Source organism: Myripristis murdjan, chromosome 6 (assembly GCF_902150065.1).
Source record: "Myripristis murdjan chromosome 6, fMyrMur1.1, whole genome shotgun sequence".
Lineage (NCBI taxonomy): Eukaryota > Metazoa > Chordata > Actinopteri > Holocentriformes > Holocentridae > Myripristis > Myripristis murdjan.
Genome location: NC_043985.1, coordinates 19,110,534 through 19,126,400, shown reverse-complemented (window position 1 = coordinate 19,126,400; position 15,867 = coordinate 19,110,534). Strand labels below are relative to the sequence as shown.

At 41.4% G+C, this 15,867-nt stretch overlaps 1 protein-coding gene across 2 annotated transcripts in view; it reads left to right on the top strand.

Moving 5' to 3' along the window:
* The window catches only part of roraa (RAR-related orphan receptor A, paralog a), a 177,637-nt gene extending 164,864 nt beyond the window's left edge, over positions 1 to 12,773 (top strand). For both annotated transcript variants that reach the window (XM_030053264.1, XM_030053265.1), the window contains 7 exons: positions 1,477 to 1,872; positions 2,507 to 2,628; positions 2,744 to 2,876; positions 3,918 to 4,025; positions 5,128 to 5,238; positions 5,941 to 6,053; positions 6,471 to 12,773. In XM_030053264.1, coding sequence (XP_029909124.1) covers positions 1,477 to 1,872; positions 2,507 to 2,628; positions 2,744 to 2,876; positions 3,918 to 4,025; positions 5,128 to 5,238; positions 5,941 to 6,053; positions 6,471 to 6,635 — 1,148 coding nt within the window. In that variant the 3' untranslated portion in view covers positions 6,636 to 12,773. The remainder of the gene's footprint in view (positions 1 to 1,476; positions 1,873 to 2,506; positions 2,629 to 2,743; positions 2,877 to 3,917; positions 4,026 to 5,127; positions 5,239 to 5,940; positions 6,054 to 6,470) is intronic.
* Positions 12,774 to 15,867: the final 3,094 nt, after the last annotated feature.

Below are 15,867 nucleotides of genomic sequence, written 5' to 3'. Positions count from 1 at the left end.
CCTGGCTCTCTCTACTGTATACTATCAAATAAAGCAGGAATGCAAAAAAAAAAAAAAAAAAAAGCATGCTAAGAATTCACCATACGTTCCGGCAGTAGCAGGTGAGTGCATTGTCCGTGGGCCTAATTTGCTGCTGTGATAGAAAGTAGGTTTGATGAAATAGGAGGTTGTTAGAGGTGTCATTAGTGCTGGTGCAGCTGAGGCGCCGTAATGGGAGCACACAGATGGGGGTGTGCTGGAGGCTTCCTGCTGGGCAAGCGGCTAGGCCAGCCCAGACTGGGCTATACTGGGCCGGGCTGAGCAGATCGTATCAGAGCAGAGCAGTACTCTGACGGAGGGCTGTAATCGGGCCAGGTCTTCATCTCAGCTGCTCTTTTTCTTGTTGTCTAGCACACAGATGCATCACACACAGGAATGCACACAGACGGGCACAGACTTGAACATACACGCACAGACATCGGCAGATCTTTTCATACACTACTATGCTTTAATTCAATTACACACATGCATATACTGTACATATTCATGAATGTGCTTGAAAACAAGAGCACATAAATACACACACACACACACACACACATGCTCACACGCACATACACATGCACACACAATCAGGACAGACCAAGGTGACTCCTGCCTTCACTCAACACACCAGAGCCCATCTGCCCGTACTCTCCTCTGCTCCGCTCCACTCACTTTCCACTTTGTGTGCATACACTCTCACACTCAGACACACACACACACACACACACACATACATACACACACACACAGTGACCAGCTGACATACTGCCAGGCCCCCAGAACTCTGGCCAAGGAGGCTCATTCTCACCACCACTGTTTAGTCTGGAAACCTTGAAGCAGGAGGCAGCAGCTCAGCCTGTCTCATGTTTGAGTGGCTGGTAAGCTGTTAGTCATTTGAGTTCTAATGCAGCCAGCTCTCCCTGTAGACTTCGCCTTGTTAAGTTGTTCATTTTTGAATATTTTGTAATCATCTCTGTCCTCACTGCTACCTCCTGAAACATGCAAAACTACCTCTCCGTTATCCGTTTAGTGGAGTATGTCACTACTAGTGCATCACTGTGGTAGTGACATGAGTTTGTCATAGATAAGCTGTGTCACAGGAGAGCATGAACTGACACATGACCTCTGAACATGGCGCACAAGTTGCAGCCAGTGGGAATTAAAACTGTGCCGAAGAAAAGATTGCTCACCAATTCAGTTCAATTATTTTTTCTTACTGTCTTGAATTTCTGTGAGATCATGCTTGAATTTCTGTGAGATCAACACCGATAGGGCTCCCAGACTGTATGGACTACAAATTATGTGTTTGGTAAATTATTTTGTCCTGTGCTAAGAGGCCCCTGGGTACCACTGAGAAACACTTTCAAAACTTACACCACAGACGGCAGTTTTATTTTATAATCTATAATATGTCACCACTGTCTCACACATGTTTTGTCCCTATAATCACAGCGGTGAAGTTTGGTCGCATGTCAAAGAAACAGCGAGACAGCCTGTATGCTGAGGTCCAGAAGCATCGGCTGCAGCAGCAGCAGCGTGACCACCAACAGCAGCCCGGTGAGGCCGAGCCACTCACGCCCACCTACGGACTCTCAGCCAATGGCCTCACAGAGCTCCATGACGACCTCAGTGGCTACATGGACGGTCACACCCCCGATGGCAGCAAACCGGACTCAGCGGTCAGCAGCTTCTACCTGGACATCCAGCCATCCCCTGACCAGTCAGGCCTGGACATCAACGGCATCAAGCCGGAGCCCATCTGCGATTTTGCCCCCGGCTCTGGCTTCTTCCCTTACTGCTCCTTCACCAACGGAGAAACCTCCCCCACCGTGTCCATGGCTGAACTAGGTGAGGAGCAGCAGAGAGGCAGGGGGAGACAACAGGAGAGAGAGCAAAATGGAGGAGGGGGGGAGAACAACTCAACCGTGGGGCAAACGACACAAAGGTTGCTTAAAATAGCAGGAGGTTGGAGACTCATCTCCAACACTCATTAAAAGAGCCTCTTTTTTGTAATTAGTTTCCATTAATTAGGGCCAATCAGGATCCAGCAGGGCAGGCATCTGGGGAAATCATTTTTTTAGGCTCCCCTGTGCCTAGGAACTCCTTTTAACAGATGTGTTTTCAAAACCATTTAAATTCTTATACTCAATATTTCTCTCAGAGAAAATGTGACCTTTGTTTCAATGAGTAACGCGGTGCCCCTCCTCCTCTCCCTGCATTTGTGTCATAACTAGATTGGCTTTGCCTCAACCTTAAGCTATGAGCTTCCTGGAGGCAGTAAAAGGAAATGTCAACAAGCCTTTTCCCAGTCAAAAAAAGCCCACGCGCATCCGCCTCTCCTCCTTCTTGAAAGCTCAGTAAATAAATCTTCTTTTCCTGTGGCATATTTCATCAGTGAGGTCTTCACTTTCACACAGCATTGTGAGTAACATTCTGATGTTAACTATGATCTTCTGGGTTTGCTGCGATGCTTGTGTTGCAGAGCACCTGGCCCAGAACATCTCTAAGTCCCACATGGAGACATGTCAGTACCTGAGGGAAGAGCTGCAGCAGATGACCTGGCAGGCCTTCCTGCAGGAGGAGATGGAGAGCTACCAGAACAAGGTAGCTCATTCGCAGCCCCGCCACACCAGGGCTGCGCTACCCTCCAAAACAGTTACAGTAATCAAATACATTTTTTTAAAGCAGATAACCCATTCTCTGCCCTATCTGTTCTTAGCCCCGGGAAGTCATGTGGCAGCTGTGTGCTATCAAAATAACAGAGGCCATTCAGTATGTGGTGGAGTTCGCCAAGCGCATCGACGGCTTCATGGAGCTGTGTCAGAACGATCAGATAGTGCTGCTGAAAGCAGGTATGACAGCCTGTCAACACGGCCTGCTGCCGTCAAACTCACCCACCACCACCACCACCACCACCCCCCCTCTGGCATTGTCACAAGGGCGTAGCTGACCTGACTACACAAAGCCTTCTTCACACGCACAGACAGTGTCACAGAGAGGAGACCCCACCCTGCCTGTTTCCTCTCTCTCTCTCTCTCTCTCTCTCTCTCTCTCTCTCTCTCTCTCTCTGTTCTTTACATACATAGCAGGGAAGGACACAGCATTTGATAAGCAGCGTGTTCCTAAGCTGAGATACTAACCATCATGACGGCTGCCATTTCCCTCTCTTCCCCCGGACACAGATGATGTCTGCTCACTCTAATCACTGTTCAGTGAACACTCTCACGTAGACGCACATACAGAATACACTACACGTGTATCAATGCATGTCCTCACATGCACACTACCACATATATTTTTGCATAAATACATGCGCTCAAACACACTGATGCACACATGCATTCTACAAACAAACACCTCTCCTGGGTCTTTCCCCGGGTATTATTTACGTTGGCACACCCAATATGAATAATGAAATAAGACAGAGATCCCTTGTCAGAAATGACATTTTAAAACAGTGGCATCTCCCTGAGAGGCAGTAATGGCTTCTGTTACATTTCTTTATCCTCTTATCCACTCCCACAGAGTGGTACAAATTGCAGGAGAGAATAAATTCTCTACCTATCTAGCTAAATAAAGGTTGAATGAATAAGCGATGTCACTACTGAATGAAGTGCAATGTTTTATCTAGCATGTCATTATGGGAGAATGGCCTTCTGTGTATGATGCTTATCATCAGGTAATAGATTTTTTTTTTTTCATTGATGATGGGCTTCTCTTTTCCAGAGTGAATGTGTTACTCAAGCAATATTAGAAGAGAATAACACAAAGCACATTCATGTGTTTTTGCAGCCCTGACTGATACGTAACTTACAGTTGTGTTTGGGGGGAAAAAAAAAGAAGAAAAGAAACAAAGATCAGATTGAGCGTCGTATTCCTGTCTGTCTCCACAGGCTCTTTGGAAGTTGTGTTTGTCAGAATGTGCCGTGCCTTTGACTCGCAAAACAACACAGTCTATTTTGATGGAAAGTATGCCGGGCCTGATGTGTTCAAGTCATTAGGTAAGAGAGTGTTGGTAGTATCCACTGTGTATTGTGTATTATGTGTGTTGAGCATGCATGCATGTCAGCAGTTGTGTATTTGTGTGGTCATGCGTCGTGTGTGTGTGTGTGTGTGTGTGTGTGTGTGTGTTTTACTACTTCTTTATGGTGGTTTGCTCCCTTCCTTGGTGTAATAGCCAAGACTGGAGACTGTTGTTCTGTTTTACACATTACTGAAGGCCAGGAAGAAAATACTGAGCACTCATCCCTGCCTCACCTGGCATTGCTGTCTCTGCAAGGGTTATTTATGTTAGAATAGAGATGTTACTGAGGCTCTGCCACATATGGCTCATGTTACTGTGGAATAAATAAAGCCAGATTGAGTGTCTTTTGGGAGAGCTCTATCAAAACCATCATTTGAAAGTCTGGCGTAGAGCATTTCAGGCGTGAGCAAATAGCATTTGTGTTTGAATGCCATGACATTACTAAGACTCTCCGCCATGAATTTTCCCCGCGTTTCCAGGCGCCTTTTGAGGAAATAATACAAATGTGTCCCACAGTGGCTGTATAAATGTAAAATTCTGTGTCTTGGTGTTAGTTTACCGTTTCACGTTCCTATACCGCTGCATGTGTAGTGTGTGTGTGTGCGTGTGTGTGTGCGTGTGTGCGAGCATGCAGATGTCTGTATGACTAAGGAACAATACTATCTTACCATGTGTGGTCTCCCTAACGAGAGTCCCAGTGTCATATGTGTTCTGCACAGAGGGGTCCACAGTGGGGGAAGCAGAGCGATGGGCTTTCAAAGCTCCAGTGCCATCCGCCTGTCTCTCTCTCTCTCTCCCCAATAATTGATTTAACTAAAAGACTCAATAGTGACCTCATTTTGGCTTGCATAACACCACCCAACTGCCAAAAGTGACTCGTCTGGGAGGCAAAACTCAGTAAAAGCATTGCCTGTTCTGCCTAAGACGCTCCCATGTGCTGTCAGCATGCCGCTCCTTTTCTTTCCTTTCCCTTCCTCTCCTTTCCCTGTGTGCCTCTCTCCCAATAAAGATCAAGAGTGAATGTTGTTCTTTGGTCTTCCTCATCCCAAGCCCTCTCTCTGTGTCCTTTGCTGTGGCAGGCTGTGACGACTTGATCAGCTCCGTCTTCGAGTTTGGGAAAAACTTGTGTTCTATGCACCTGTCTGAGGATGAGATCGCCCTGTTTTCCGCCTTTGTGTTGATGTCTGCTGGTAGGTGTCACTCACAGCGGGAAGAAAAGAAAGCAGGCATACATTCACCGCCGCAAGAACAGCTCATACCCCCTCATTCGCCTTTATCGATCGACCCAGCGTAATTTAAAATATTATCAGTGGCACTATGCCATAGGTCAGGTTGATATATCAGTATTATATCAATATAGTGATGTGAGACTAGATATCGTCTAGGATTTTAGATTACATTAGGTTGTAATATTGTGATATGGCATAACTGTTGTGTTTTCCTGGTTTTAAAGGCAATACATTACATCCATTTACTACAGTAAATGGATGCAATTTTCTGAACTGATTAGACTGTTCTAGCTGTTCTATTTTTTCCCTCTACCTGCTTGGTCGTCATATCCACTTTACTGGTAATCTGTTGTGTTGAAATCAACTGTAGTCCAGTCCAATCCAATCCACTTTATTTATATAGCACAATTTTAACAAACACAAGGTTTTCCAAAGTGCTGCACAACAAGATAAAACACAACAAGATAACACAATAGAAGCAGAATAAAAAGGTAGTCATCCTTATAATACTGTCACAATATTGATATCAAAATATTCAGTCAAAGGCATTGTGATATTTGATTTCATCCATATTGCCCAGTACTGCTTTGTCATTACTTTACAATGAGCAAAGCTGACAGTGTTTGTACGGTAACTAACGGTGGTGATCCTTTTTTTTTTCAGACCGGTCCTGGCTCCAGGAGAAGGTGAAGGTGGAAAAACTCCAGCAGAAGATCCAACTGGCCCTCCAGCACGTTCTGCAGAAGAACCACAGAGAGGATGGTATACTTACAAAGGTACAGTGCAACATTTTATCTTAGTGTCCCTGAGAGTTGCTGCCCGCTACGCATGCTGTACACTTCTACTACACATGTACTAGTGTGACCTCCCACCGTTAAGGATCCTTAGCTCCTGCCCAGCAACCGTTTTGAGCACAATAGATTATACCGGTGCAGATTTCAGGGGAAGTATTTATAATGCCACAGAAGGAGGCTTTTTTATGTAGAGACGTGGCAATTTATCAATGGCATACCAGCGCCATAAGATGAAGTGTCAAGTTTTCCTCGTGCCTGAGAGCTTGTCTCAATATTTACAAGTCTTTTTGCCCCTATGTGAGAGGGAATACACTGTAGGCAGGAATGTTTTTCACTACCACTGCTCCATGTCCTTGCCTCCCTGTGAATCTAAACAGCCTGTCTCCTCTCTCTCCACAGTTGATATGCAAAGTGTCGACACTGCGAGCGCTGTGCAGTAGGCATACAGAGAAGCTTACAGCTTTCAAAGCAATATACCCAGACATTGTGCGTGCCCACTTCCCCCCCTTATATAAGGAGCTGTTTGGATCAGACTTTGAGCAGTCCATGCCCGTTGACGGGTAGCAGCCCTGCCAGGTGCCAGTGTGACCACCGTAGGGGAATGTGGAGGAGGAATCTGAGACACTTTAACGGTGCCCTGCACAAACCAGAACGGACGGATGGCACGCTGTTCAACTTCTTCTTTTACCTTGGAGGGGAGGGTTTGGGGATCTGATTCTCGAGGTTTACTTTATTGAATTTAGTTCTCTTTGTTTGGAAGACAAATGGCACTCGATGCCCCATGGGACACGAAGAGGAGATAGGGACAAATACTTTCTGTCCGGGTGAACTTGACCTTCTCATGCACATTTCCAGCGTGCATCCCATGACTCATTACCATTCATTTTCCGCAATATTTATCGCATCACCAAAAATAATTATTTAAAAAAATAATATTTGTCACATTTTTTGAATTACATTTTGTTTAGCCGAGCATATGACCTGCAATCACATGAACAATTAATCAATAGAACTCTGGCAGCCTTTGGAGTCGAAGTAGCGCAAGACTTTTTTCAAGTAGATAATAAATCCACACCAATATTTATTTTCAGATTACACTCCAAAAAAACTGTCAGCATATACAGAATTTAACAAGTCAGACGACGCTCACACTCATGTACCCACAAGCTAAATTAAATAGCTTGAAAATGTGCACATCTTGGTCAAGTTCAGCCCTTGTTTTCATGTGTTCAGTTGTATCTTTTGGACGCAGTGCTTGGAATGAAAACTCACAGCGACTTTGAGGGAGGGTCCATCGGCATGGTGATGCAATCGGCACCTCTCTACGGACAATCGTTTAAAAAAAGAAGCATAGAATTCTGGTAATTCTAGTCAAAACGCAATGATTTTAGCTGTCAAAGACTCCATCCACCGTTGTTGCATAGTGAAATCATGTAAGGCCATCTGCTATTAATCCTTCTCTGGACAGGTGCCCTGGAGAAGCACAGGGCACCAACACAATGAAAAGGGTCCATTCCACCTGTTTTATAATGTACTACAGGGTATATGGTCATAAGTACTTACTATACAGAAAAAAGTAATGTTTATAGAATCTATTTTAAATAACATGTATGATATTAGTAGTTAGACCATTCTTAATTGTTGAATTGATAAGGCACTTTTATTTGCACCTTTCTTTAATTTAAGACTTGTATATTTACCTAGTGATGTGTTGCATGTGCACAAGAAATACAAGTTGAACCATGGTCACAGAGGCTAGTCCTGGGAGCTGCAGATGATACTGGTCTGGGAGTGGTGTTAGGGCGGTCTGTTAGGATGGCTGGCACGGCTGGTCGTTGGTGAACACTGAGGCCTGGGTGAGAAGGCAGCTTAGAGTCACTTCATCACCTGTTAGCCCAACAACCGCCAATATTGCACGTCTTAAAACTTTGCTCTGAAACTCCGTCTTTGTAAGCGCACACATGCACAGCGCGCACTGTGTAGTGATATTGTCAAGATCTTATTCCTTTCTTAATCGATGTTATTTAAACAGACCTGAGCTGAATGGCAGTTGTTGTCACCTTCCTGAAATATTACATGAGTAGCATATCAGAAAAATTCAGATAGTGTATGGCACATTGTCAGTAAATAATATGCATATTAGTTGTCTTTCATATTCTGTGCTATGATTATCTTTTTGGTCCTCATTTTATCGTTAGCTGTGACAAACCACACCTGTCATGTCAGCAAGGCCAAAAGAAATCATAAAAATGATTTCCAAACGTTACCTGACCGAGGTCGTAGTCTAAACCGACCTTGAATAGCCTTGCAGTTGGGGTTGGATTGGACAGATCAGACATTTTGTGCAATCCAATCGTGCCATCTAGTGGAAGGTAGAGATACAGCAACCTAGTTAATGGCTGCGCAACACAAAGATGCAAGGTCTAACCTTAAGGGCACATCTACAAACCTCCTTTAAATCGTGTTGTCAGTGTTATTGTTGAGTGATTTTAACTGCCTTCTCACCACAGCCTCAGCCCAGCAACGCCACAACAGGACACAAAAGAAACAGTGAAGGGAAAGTGAATATTCAAAGCCTTGTCTGGTAGTAAAGCTTCTATTTTTGTAACATGTTTTGGTTAATAAACTCATGAAAGAGAACGAGGGAGAGAGAAAAAGATGTCAGGTAGCACTTAACTATATTCCCGCAATAATTAGACTAGCTGTTGTTTGTATGATTAGGGGAGAAACATAAAAATGGTAGGACAAGTGCTATTTTCAGAATGCTTTGTTGTTGTGCTTCTGTTTTGTTGAGTGTGTCTTTCTTGTCAGTGTGGTAGTAAAGTGGTAGAAAAAACCCTGGATGTGCCAAACAGTAGTCGTTGCTTCCGCTTTCCAGTCTACCTGTCTATAATGTAGAATGGATTGCTAAGACATTCCAGCAATCTCAGTAGCGGCTTCTAGAAATATCTTTTGAAGAAAAAAAAAAACACAGTGATATCCCTTTAGAAACCCATCAAAGCATGATAACACATCTGTCACCAACCTTAACATAGAATCCAGTCGTTTTCTTTGATATTTTTTTTTTTTTTTATGTTTGCACACTATCATTCCTCTGCCGTGCAATTTGTACAAGGCATAATGTCTTGTGCTGTCACCCCTCAGGGAAGAGTTTCTTTTGCGCTTTCTGTTTGAGAGGACATTTGTTGTACTCTTAGTCCTCATTAAGTTTAGTTCATGTTTTCGTTCAGGGATGTTCCATGAGAACTAGTTGAGATTAACATTTGAAATTCATCACTGAGTTGTTCAGAGTTGTACATTATCAATGTCCTAAAGGGGTCTTCAGCCACTGAAAGATCACTACGCCCCTGTGGTCAAGTTCAAGAAAATCACATTTGTATAAAAAAAAAAAACAAAAAACAAAAAAACAAACAAACAAAAAAATCAGCAACACACAAAACTCATTACTTTTTCGAAACACACCGTTTTATCAATACACAGCATATTCTTGTCACAAGAAAAAAAAAATCTGTTTGGATTCAAATGGTGTCATCAGGGTCAACTTTGAAATAACCCTCTTTGTTAGAAAAACCAAATATTCTTATGCAATACTAGATCTGTTGTGTTTGGGTTGTAGTAGATATGCTGTACCTAAGTAATAATCTCTGTTGTAATCCAATGCTATTTGGATATGCACAAGCCCTCTATGACTAGTAAACCTCAGTCTCCCAGCAAAAGAAACCCAGTCTGGAACACTGCTAGACAATCCAGGTTGAGCGGCCCTGCGGCCCAGCAAGAGCAGAGAAGAGGATGAGATGTGAACGCTCAGGGAGGTAACAGGTAGACCGAAGAAGCAGCTCTCTTTCCTCTGGACAGTTGCGGAGCATATGATGTGCTCTTTTTTCCGTGAATTTACGAGCTCTTCATAATCTCTTGACAGTTCTCGATTCATAACAGGAGGCGGCTGAACTTTTCTGGCGTGGCGCACTGAACGTGCAGAGCAGCGCTTACTGTCTAAACAATGGTTAAGGAAGGCAGACTCAGAGGGAGACTGGCTGATTTCGTGTCATTCACCTACAGGGAGTTGATTTGTGTCTTGAAAAATCATTCAGTTGTCGTGTTTAGGATGCTTCATTAGGCTGTAACATAAATCAACTCAAGATTTTGTGATAAATCATATCAAGTGAAGTCTACCACCCACGAGCAAATGGGTTTCTCTCTTTCACACGCTGAAAAAATCTGTTTCATTCAAATCGAAAGGTTGAGTTTTCTTGTAATGTGCTCTACAATATAAGACAAGCAATAGCCTTGTGTTACAATTACGGGTCTCTGAAGAGTAGCCACTATAGCGCAGTCGCCATCCTTTTCATTTGACTTTATTCATACAACTGAGTCTGCACCCATGACTCTTTTTTTTTTTTTTTTTTTTTTTTTTTTTTTTTTTTTTTTTTACTCTCAGCCTAGAACAATAAGTAATAAAACCCCATCACTCTGTGTTCATCACATTATGTATTTCTCATGGTATGGTTGCGATATTGGCAGGATAGCAGCAGATGATCATCAACAGACACATGGATACTTGTATCTTTCTATAAACTGCTCCTTTAGACAGGCCTGTAAAGAGATGTCCTTCTGTATATTCTCACTTGAGATAATCCCACGTTTAGTAAGGGATTGATGCTAAGTGTGCTATTCAATCAATGTATATACAGTGAAATGTATTGGTCCTTCTGTCTCTGCTCTGTTGTCTGTGTGTAAAAAGCAATAGTGTGTGTGCGTGTATGTGTTTGTTCTCACAGTGTCTGAATAAAATAAACCCCAGACAAGGCTTTAATAATTACAGAAGAACAGGGTTATGTGGATGAGGAGTCTATAGGTCTTGATTTTGTTTGGATTAAAAAAAAAAAAAAGGTTTTGGAAATGCTGAGCTTGAACCATCCATAATAGGTGTAGGTTTTAAAAGCATGACATAATGCCTTCAACAATTCATAGGTCTGGAGAATACTGTGAAGCAACATTGACTTAACTTTGCAGCGAAACACACACTTCTCTACTGTTTTGGACCGCTTGGCCACAGCCTAACCCGGAAGCCAATTGTTCATTCTGGACTGTAAATTGTGAAGATGAGTGTTCTTGGCCATTAATTGTGAAGATTAGTGTTATGTCACGCTTAAAAAGTTACATGTACCGGAGTGTTGGTGTGTTACCCAGAATTATGAGTCAGTTTCATCACATTTTTAACAGAACTCATTTTCCAAAGCACAGCTGATAAGGATTTATGATTAAAAATACATTTAAGAATATAGTTTAAAAAAAAATGAAAAACAAACTTTTAGCCATAATCGAATGTCAAGCAATAATATATGTCGTGTATTTTTTTTTTTGATTTTTTTTTTTTTTTTTTTTTTTTTGTGCATATAGGCTTTGAACATCTGCATGTAAATACACCTCTTATTTATCACTTTTGGTTTGTTTTATTTTGTGCTGATTTCCTGGATGTTTTTATGTTTCATCTGTATATTTGACCAGTTCTGTTCCCGGGTGGAGAACTAAGAACTTGACATGGCCTGTATGCTGAATATGTTATTTTTCTCACTCTCTCTCTCTCTCTCTCTCTCTCTCTCCCTCTCTCTCTCCCTCATTCTCGGCTGTTTATCCACCATATTTAATGTTATTATTGATCACATGTATAAAGGTAGCTTTGTAACTTCTGTCTGTATAGGTAAGAGGAAAATACTGCTACTAAGGCCTACCCAGTGAAAATATTTATCTGTTTATCAATTACATCATATTGTACGATAACTCTGTTTCTAGTTTGCTTCCCTCCTTTAGGATTAGTTTGATAGAAATAGGGTGTGCCGACATTTATTTTGTGTTGCCCTGATGTGTGGTGCTAGGTAAGTTAATTTTGTGAACAAAGTATTGATTCCTAGGCCTGGCCACCCTATTAGTCCATTCATTTCATTGCATATTGATGTATTATTGATATTAGGACTCAATAAATAATAATGATAATGATTATGATAGTGGTAAAATTACCCAGCCAGTACCTGTATCAGTGTGCTAGTCTTGGGATAAGGCGCTTATTTCCTTCTGACTTATAGCAAAGCTAGTATCTGCTAATTAACAGGCTATTTAAGGTTGCTTTTCTGGTTTGCGGAAAAATGATAATATTCAAACTGAAACAGCAGTATTGTTTTGTTTTTGGTTTTGTTTTTCTTTGTTCTGATTGTAAAAAAAAAACCACTCACTGAGGCTATAGTTTGTCAGGTTTTGAGATACTAAATATTTACCTCTCGTGTCTGCATAGTTCTTCACCTGATGCAGGGAAGTGGTGCTTGGATTAAACAGAGCCTCGGTATGCATTCTTTATTCCCCGTTTAGACTTATCCTGAAGCAGTGGTTTCTTCAGGCCAGTGGCATAAACCCTTTGCACCACTTTAAGTGTTATTAAAAAAAAATGTACATGAAAGGATTGCCATTTGAGGACAAAGTTGACCTTTTCTCTCCACTCTGTAGCAAATATCAGTCAGAATATGCTTGCAATAATACACAATGTATCACACTGAGTGCCTCTCGGTGTTACAAGATGCATACATGGTTTGATTGTCTTCTTTTCCTTTCTTTCTTTCTTTCTTCTTCTTTTTTTGTGTGTGTTTTTCCAAACATGTACTTCAATGAAAATGTATTTTGTACATGAGGATGAATTCTCACTGTCACATGCTTCAGACTCTTTTCTTTAAGTCGTTTAATCATTTTCATGTGGGTTGCTACGCCATTTCAAAAGGGTTTTCAATGTATAGACAGTCTCTTTAAAGCGTACACGTCACCCCTCACCCGTGCCCTGTTTGAGAAGCGTAACTGGGAAGTTTGTCTCATGTGGATCCGGAATGATCGAATAAATTCTTGCTGATGATAATGCATAAAGGTTCACCTGCACAACGTTTTTGGAAAAGTAAAACAAAAAAAAGCAAAAAAAAACAAAAAAAAAAAAAGCAAAAAAACAAAACAAAACAAAAAAACAGGCAATCCACATTAATTCATTTTCTGTTTGTTTTATACCAACTTTTTTTATTTCACTAAGAACAGAAGATTTACTAATGCATTGTATATCAAGTATTTGTATGTGTTTGTAAAAGAAGCATACAACACATCTGGATTTCTTTAATGTTATGTGTTTAATGTGAGCTCAATGGGTTGGGAGAACTTCAGATGAAGGGTGGGTGGAGTAGGGGGTGGAATGTTTTTTTTTCCATGCAAAAGCAGTACAAACTATGGGAAAGCCGAAACTAGTGTGTGGTTGTCACAAATTTCTAAGTCACATGTTTGCTACTGATGTTAAAAATGGGGACAGATGATCATGTACCTTTTTATCCAGCTCTTTTGAACTCTCTTTAGCAGGTAGTCTATTCACAAACGTAGTTTTGCTCCTTCTTGTCTGATTCTTAAATATGAAAATAAGTATTTTGATTCATTTTGTAAATACAGCTGTAAAGAAAAATAAGAAATTTAATGTTGTCTTTTAAATACTTTTCATTCTAATATGAATGTTGTTATATTGTACTTAGAAACTGTACCTTTAATATTACCTTTATTAAAAGTGCATTGGACACATCGATTTTAGATGTGCTTTATGTGCTGTTATCCCATAATAAAATTTACCGCTTGTAATGGGCTTTTATTTCCTGACTGTCTCTCCATTGTCTGCTCTCTTTTTTTAATAAAATTAATCCAATTACATATTTTTGACCTGCACTAATTTCATTAACTCTCCTAATTGGTGTTTGACCATTTCATCTCAGTAAAATTCCTTAAAAAGATTCATAAATACATAATAAAAACCAAATAATGTCCACCACTAACAAAACTGTACACTATGATTTCATCCAAAGGACTTCATGAGGCTAAACCCAGGCTCCTGTATGTATGACACATCATCAGAACTGCCTTAAAAGGAAATACCACTCAGTTCCAGATCTCGTTCATTTAATCTAGGACAGCACAATTCACACATGTTAACATGAACAACTCTATCCTGTTGCCAGCAAACACAAGAAACAAAACTGCCACTGAAACCTTGTGGCGATACGAAGATTTGAAAGCTGGAGCTGCTCACTAAAGCAAAGAATCCCTCTGGATGCTCTCGCTGTCACTTGTAGCGTTTTTCCTCCCCTCCAATTTACGACACAAGTAGCTGCAAATTCTACATCTAGTTAACAGGTTCTTCGCTCTGTTGTTTCCAGCTTTGGGTGAAAAATGTATATAATTTTAATGAATGATCCAATTTCCCCACGGGTATCATTAAAGTTTCATCTAGTCTCATTTCCCTGCAGTGCCACGGCTACTCTGATAAATCATTATGAACCGCGTTGTGATAAAGTTGTGGATCAATCTGTGTGAATTTTGAATGATTTTTTTTTCATAGGTATCCTGTGCCATCACATAATATATAAAGGTGTCTTCATTTTACCAGCAATTGAGAATGAATCCTGCTGTTTTGAGTTGGGAGGGTTTGGAGGTTCATGTGTCCTGTGTTTCACAAAGCTGCCTTGTTTTCTGAGGGTTTAAAGAGAGAGACAGAGATGATTAAACGACATGGCATGTTCCCTGGCAGTCAATACCCGAGCCAGATGTTGATACGAGCATGGATGCATTAAGGCCTAAAGCCACAGGAGATCCAACATGGGGAGACATGGGTACAGAAATGGGTGTCCTATCTGGAGATACAGATACGGGTCTAAAGTACCTGTGAGTGCACGGCCTGGGTTTAGAATAACTGTTCCCGATTTTGCCTCAGTTGCACAAGTTGGATAGACAGTGATGGAGTTCCTGCGGAGAGATGGAAGGGAACGAGGCAGCATATAGAGCAGCTAAGTCTCCTTTGACAGGAGGAAGCATTGATGTCAAGGTTTTCTTCAGCCAAAATTAAAGTAGTAGTGCAATTGAAGGTGGGAAGTACCAGGCAGTGGCGGATAGAGTGGGAGGAAGATGTCACGGGAAAACAGCACTTTTCCATTCAACCTCATATTAGAAAAGGAAGTTAAATTCATGTGGGTAAAGAGGTTGATATTATAATATCTAGGCCTATGGTTGTGGTGGGGAAAGATGAGGAAACGTGAGGAATTTGAGGTGATGGAGACTTTGCAGCATGTAATATTCATATGTGTGTCTACATATATATATATATATATATATATATATATATATATATATATGGAAGTAACATATAGAGAACAAATGAAAATATTGTTTCAGGGATAGAATAGTTGTGGATGGAGACCTGCTCAAGGCTAATGTTATTAGCAGAGCGCCAGTCAAAGTCAAAACTGCAAAGGCAGTCTAGCATATCGAATGCTTCTATCATAACAACACCTGAAGGGCTTTTGGCGAATTGAAAGATCTTTATGATTTGCAGAGACAAGACTTCTTGGAGTTTCTTAAAGCTTAGAGACTGTTTTGTCTAGGGCAGCTCCAACAGGCTCTGGGCTGCCGACTCAGTCTCCTAATCTACCCAGACTCCAAATTAGACTCTTTCAGTGGACTTCCTCGCTTGACAAGTCTAATCTACAGCTACCTTGCTGATGGAGTTGCACCACTACACGTCCGGGAACCATGTGGGAGAGGGACTTAGGGGTAACGGTCCAACATAATGAGTGGAATAAATTAGTGGGGGAGATGCTGCCTCCAGTGAGAGATGCCAGGTCTAAACTGATTCAGCTCAACAAAATTCAACAGACTCTACTGGACACAGGATAAACAGGACAGGAGTGAGTCATTCAAACATTTTTCAATTGCCCTAGCTTTCTTTTTTTTTTTT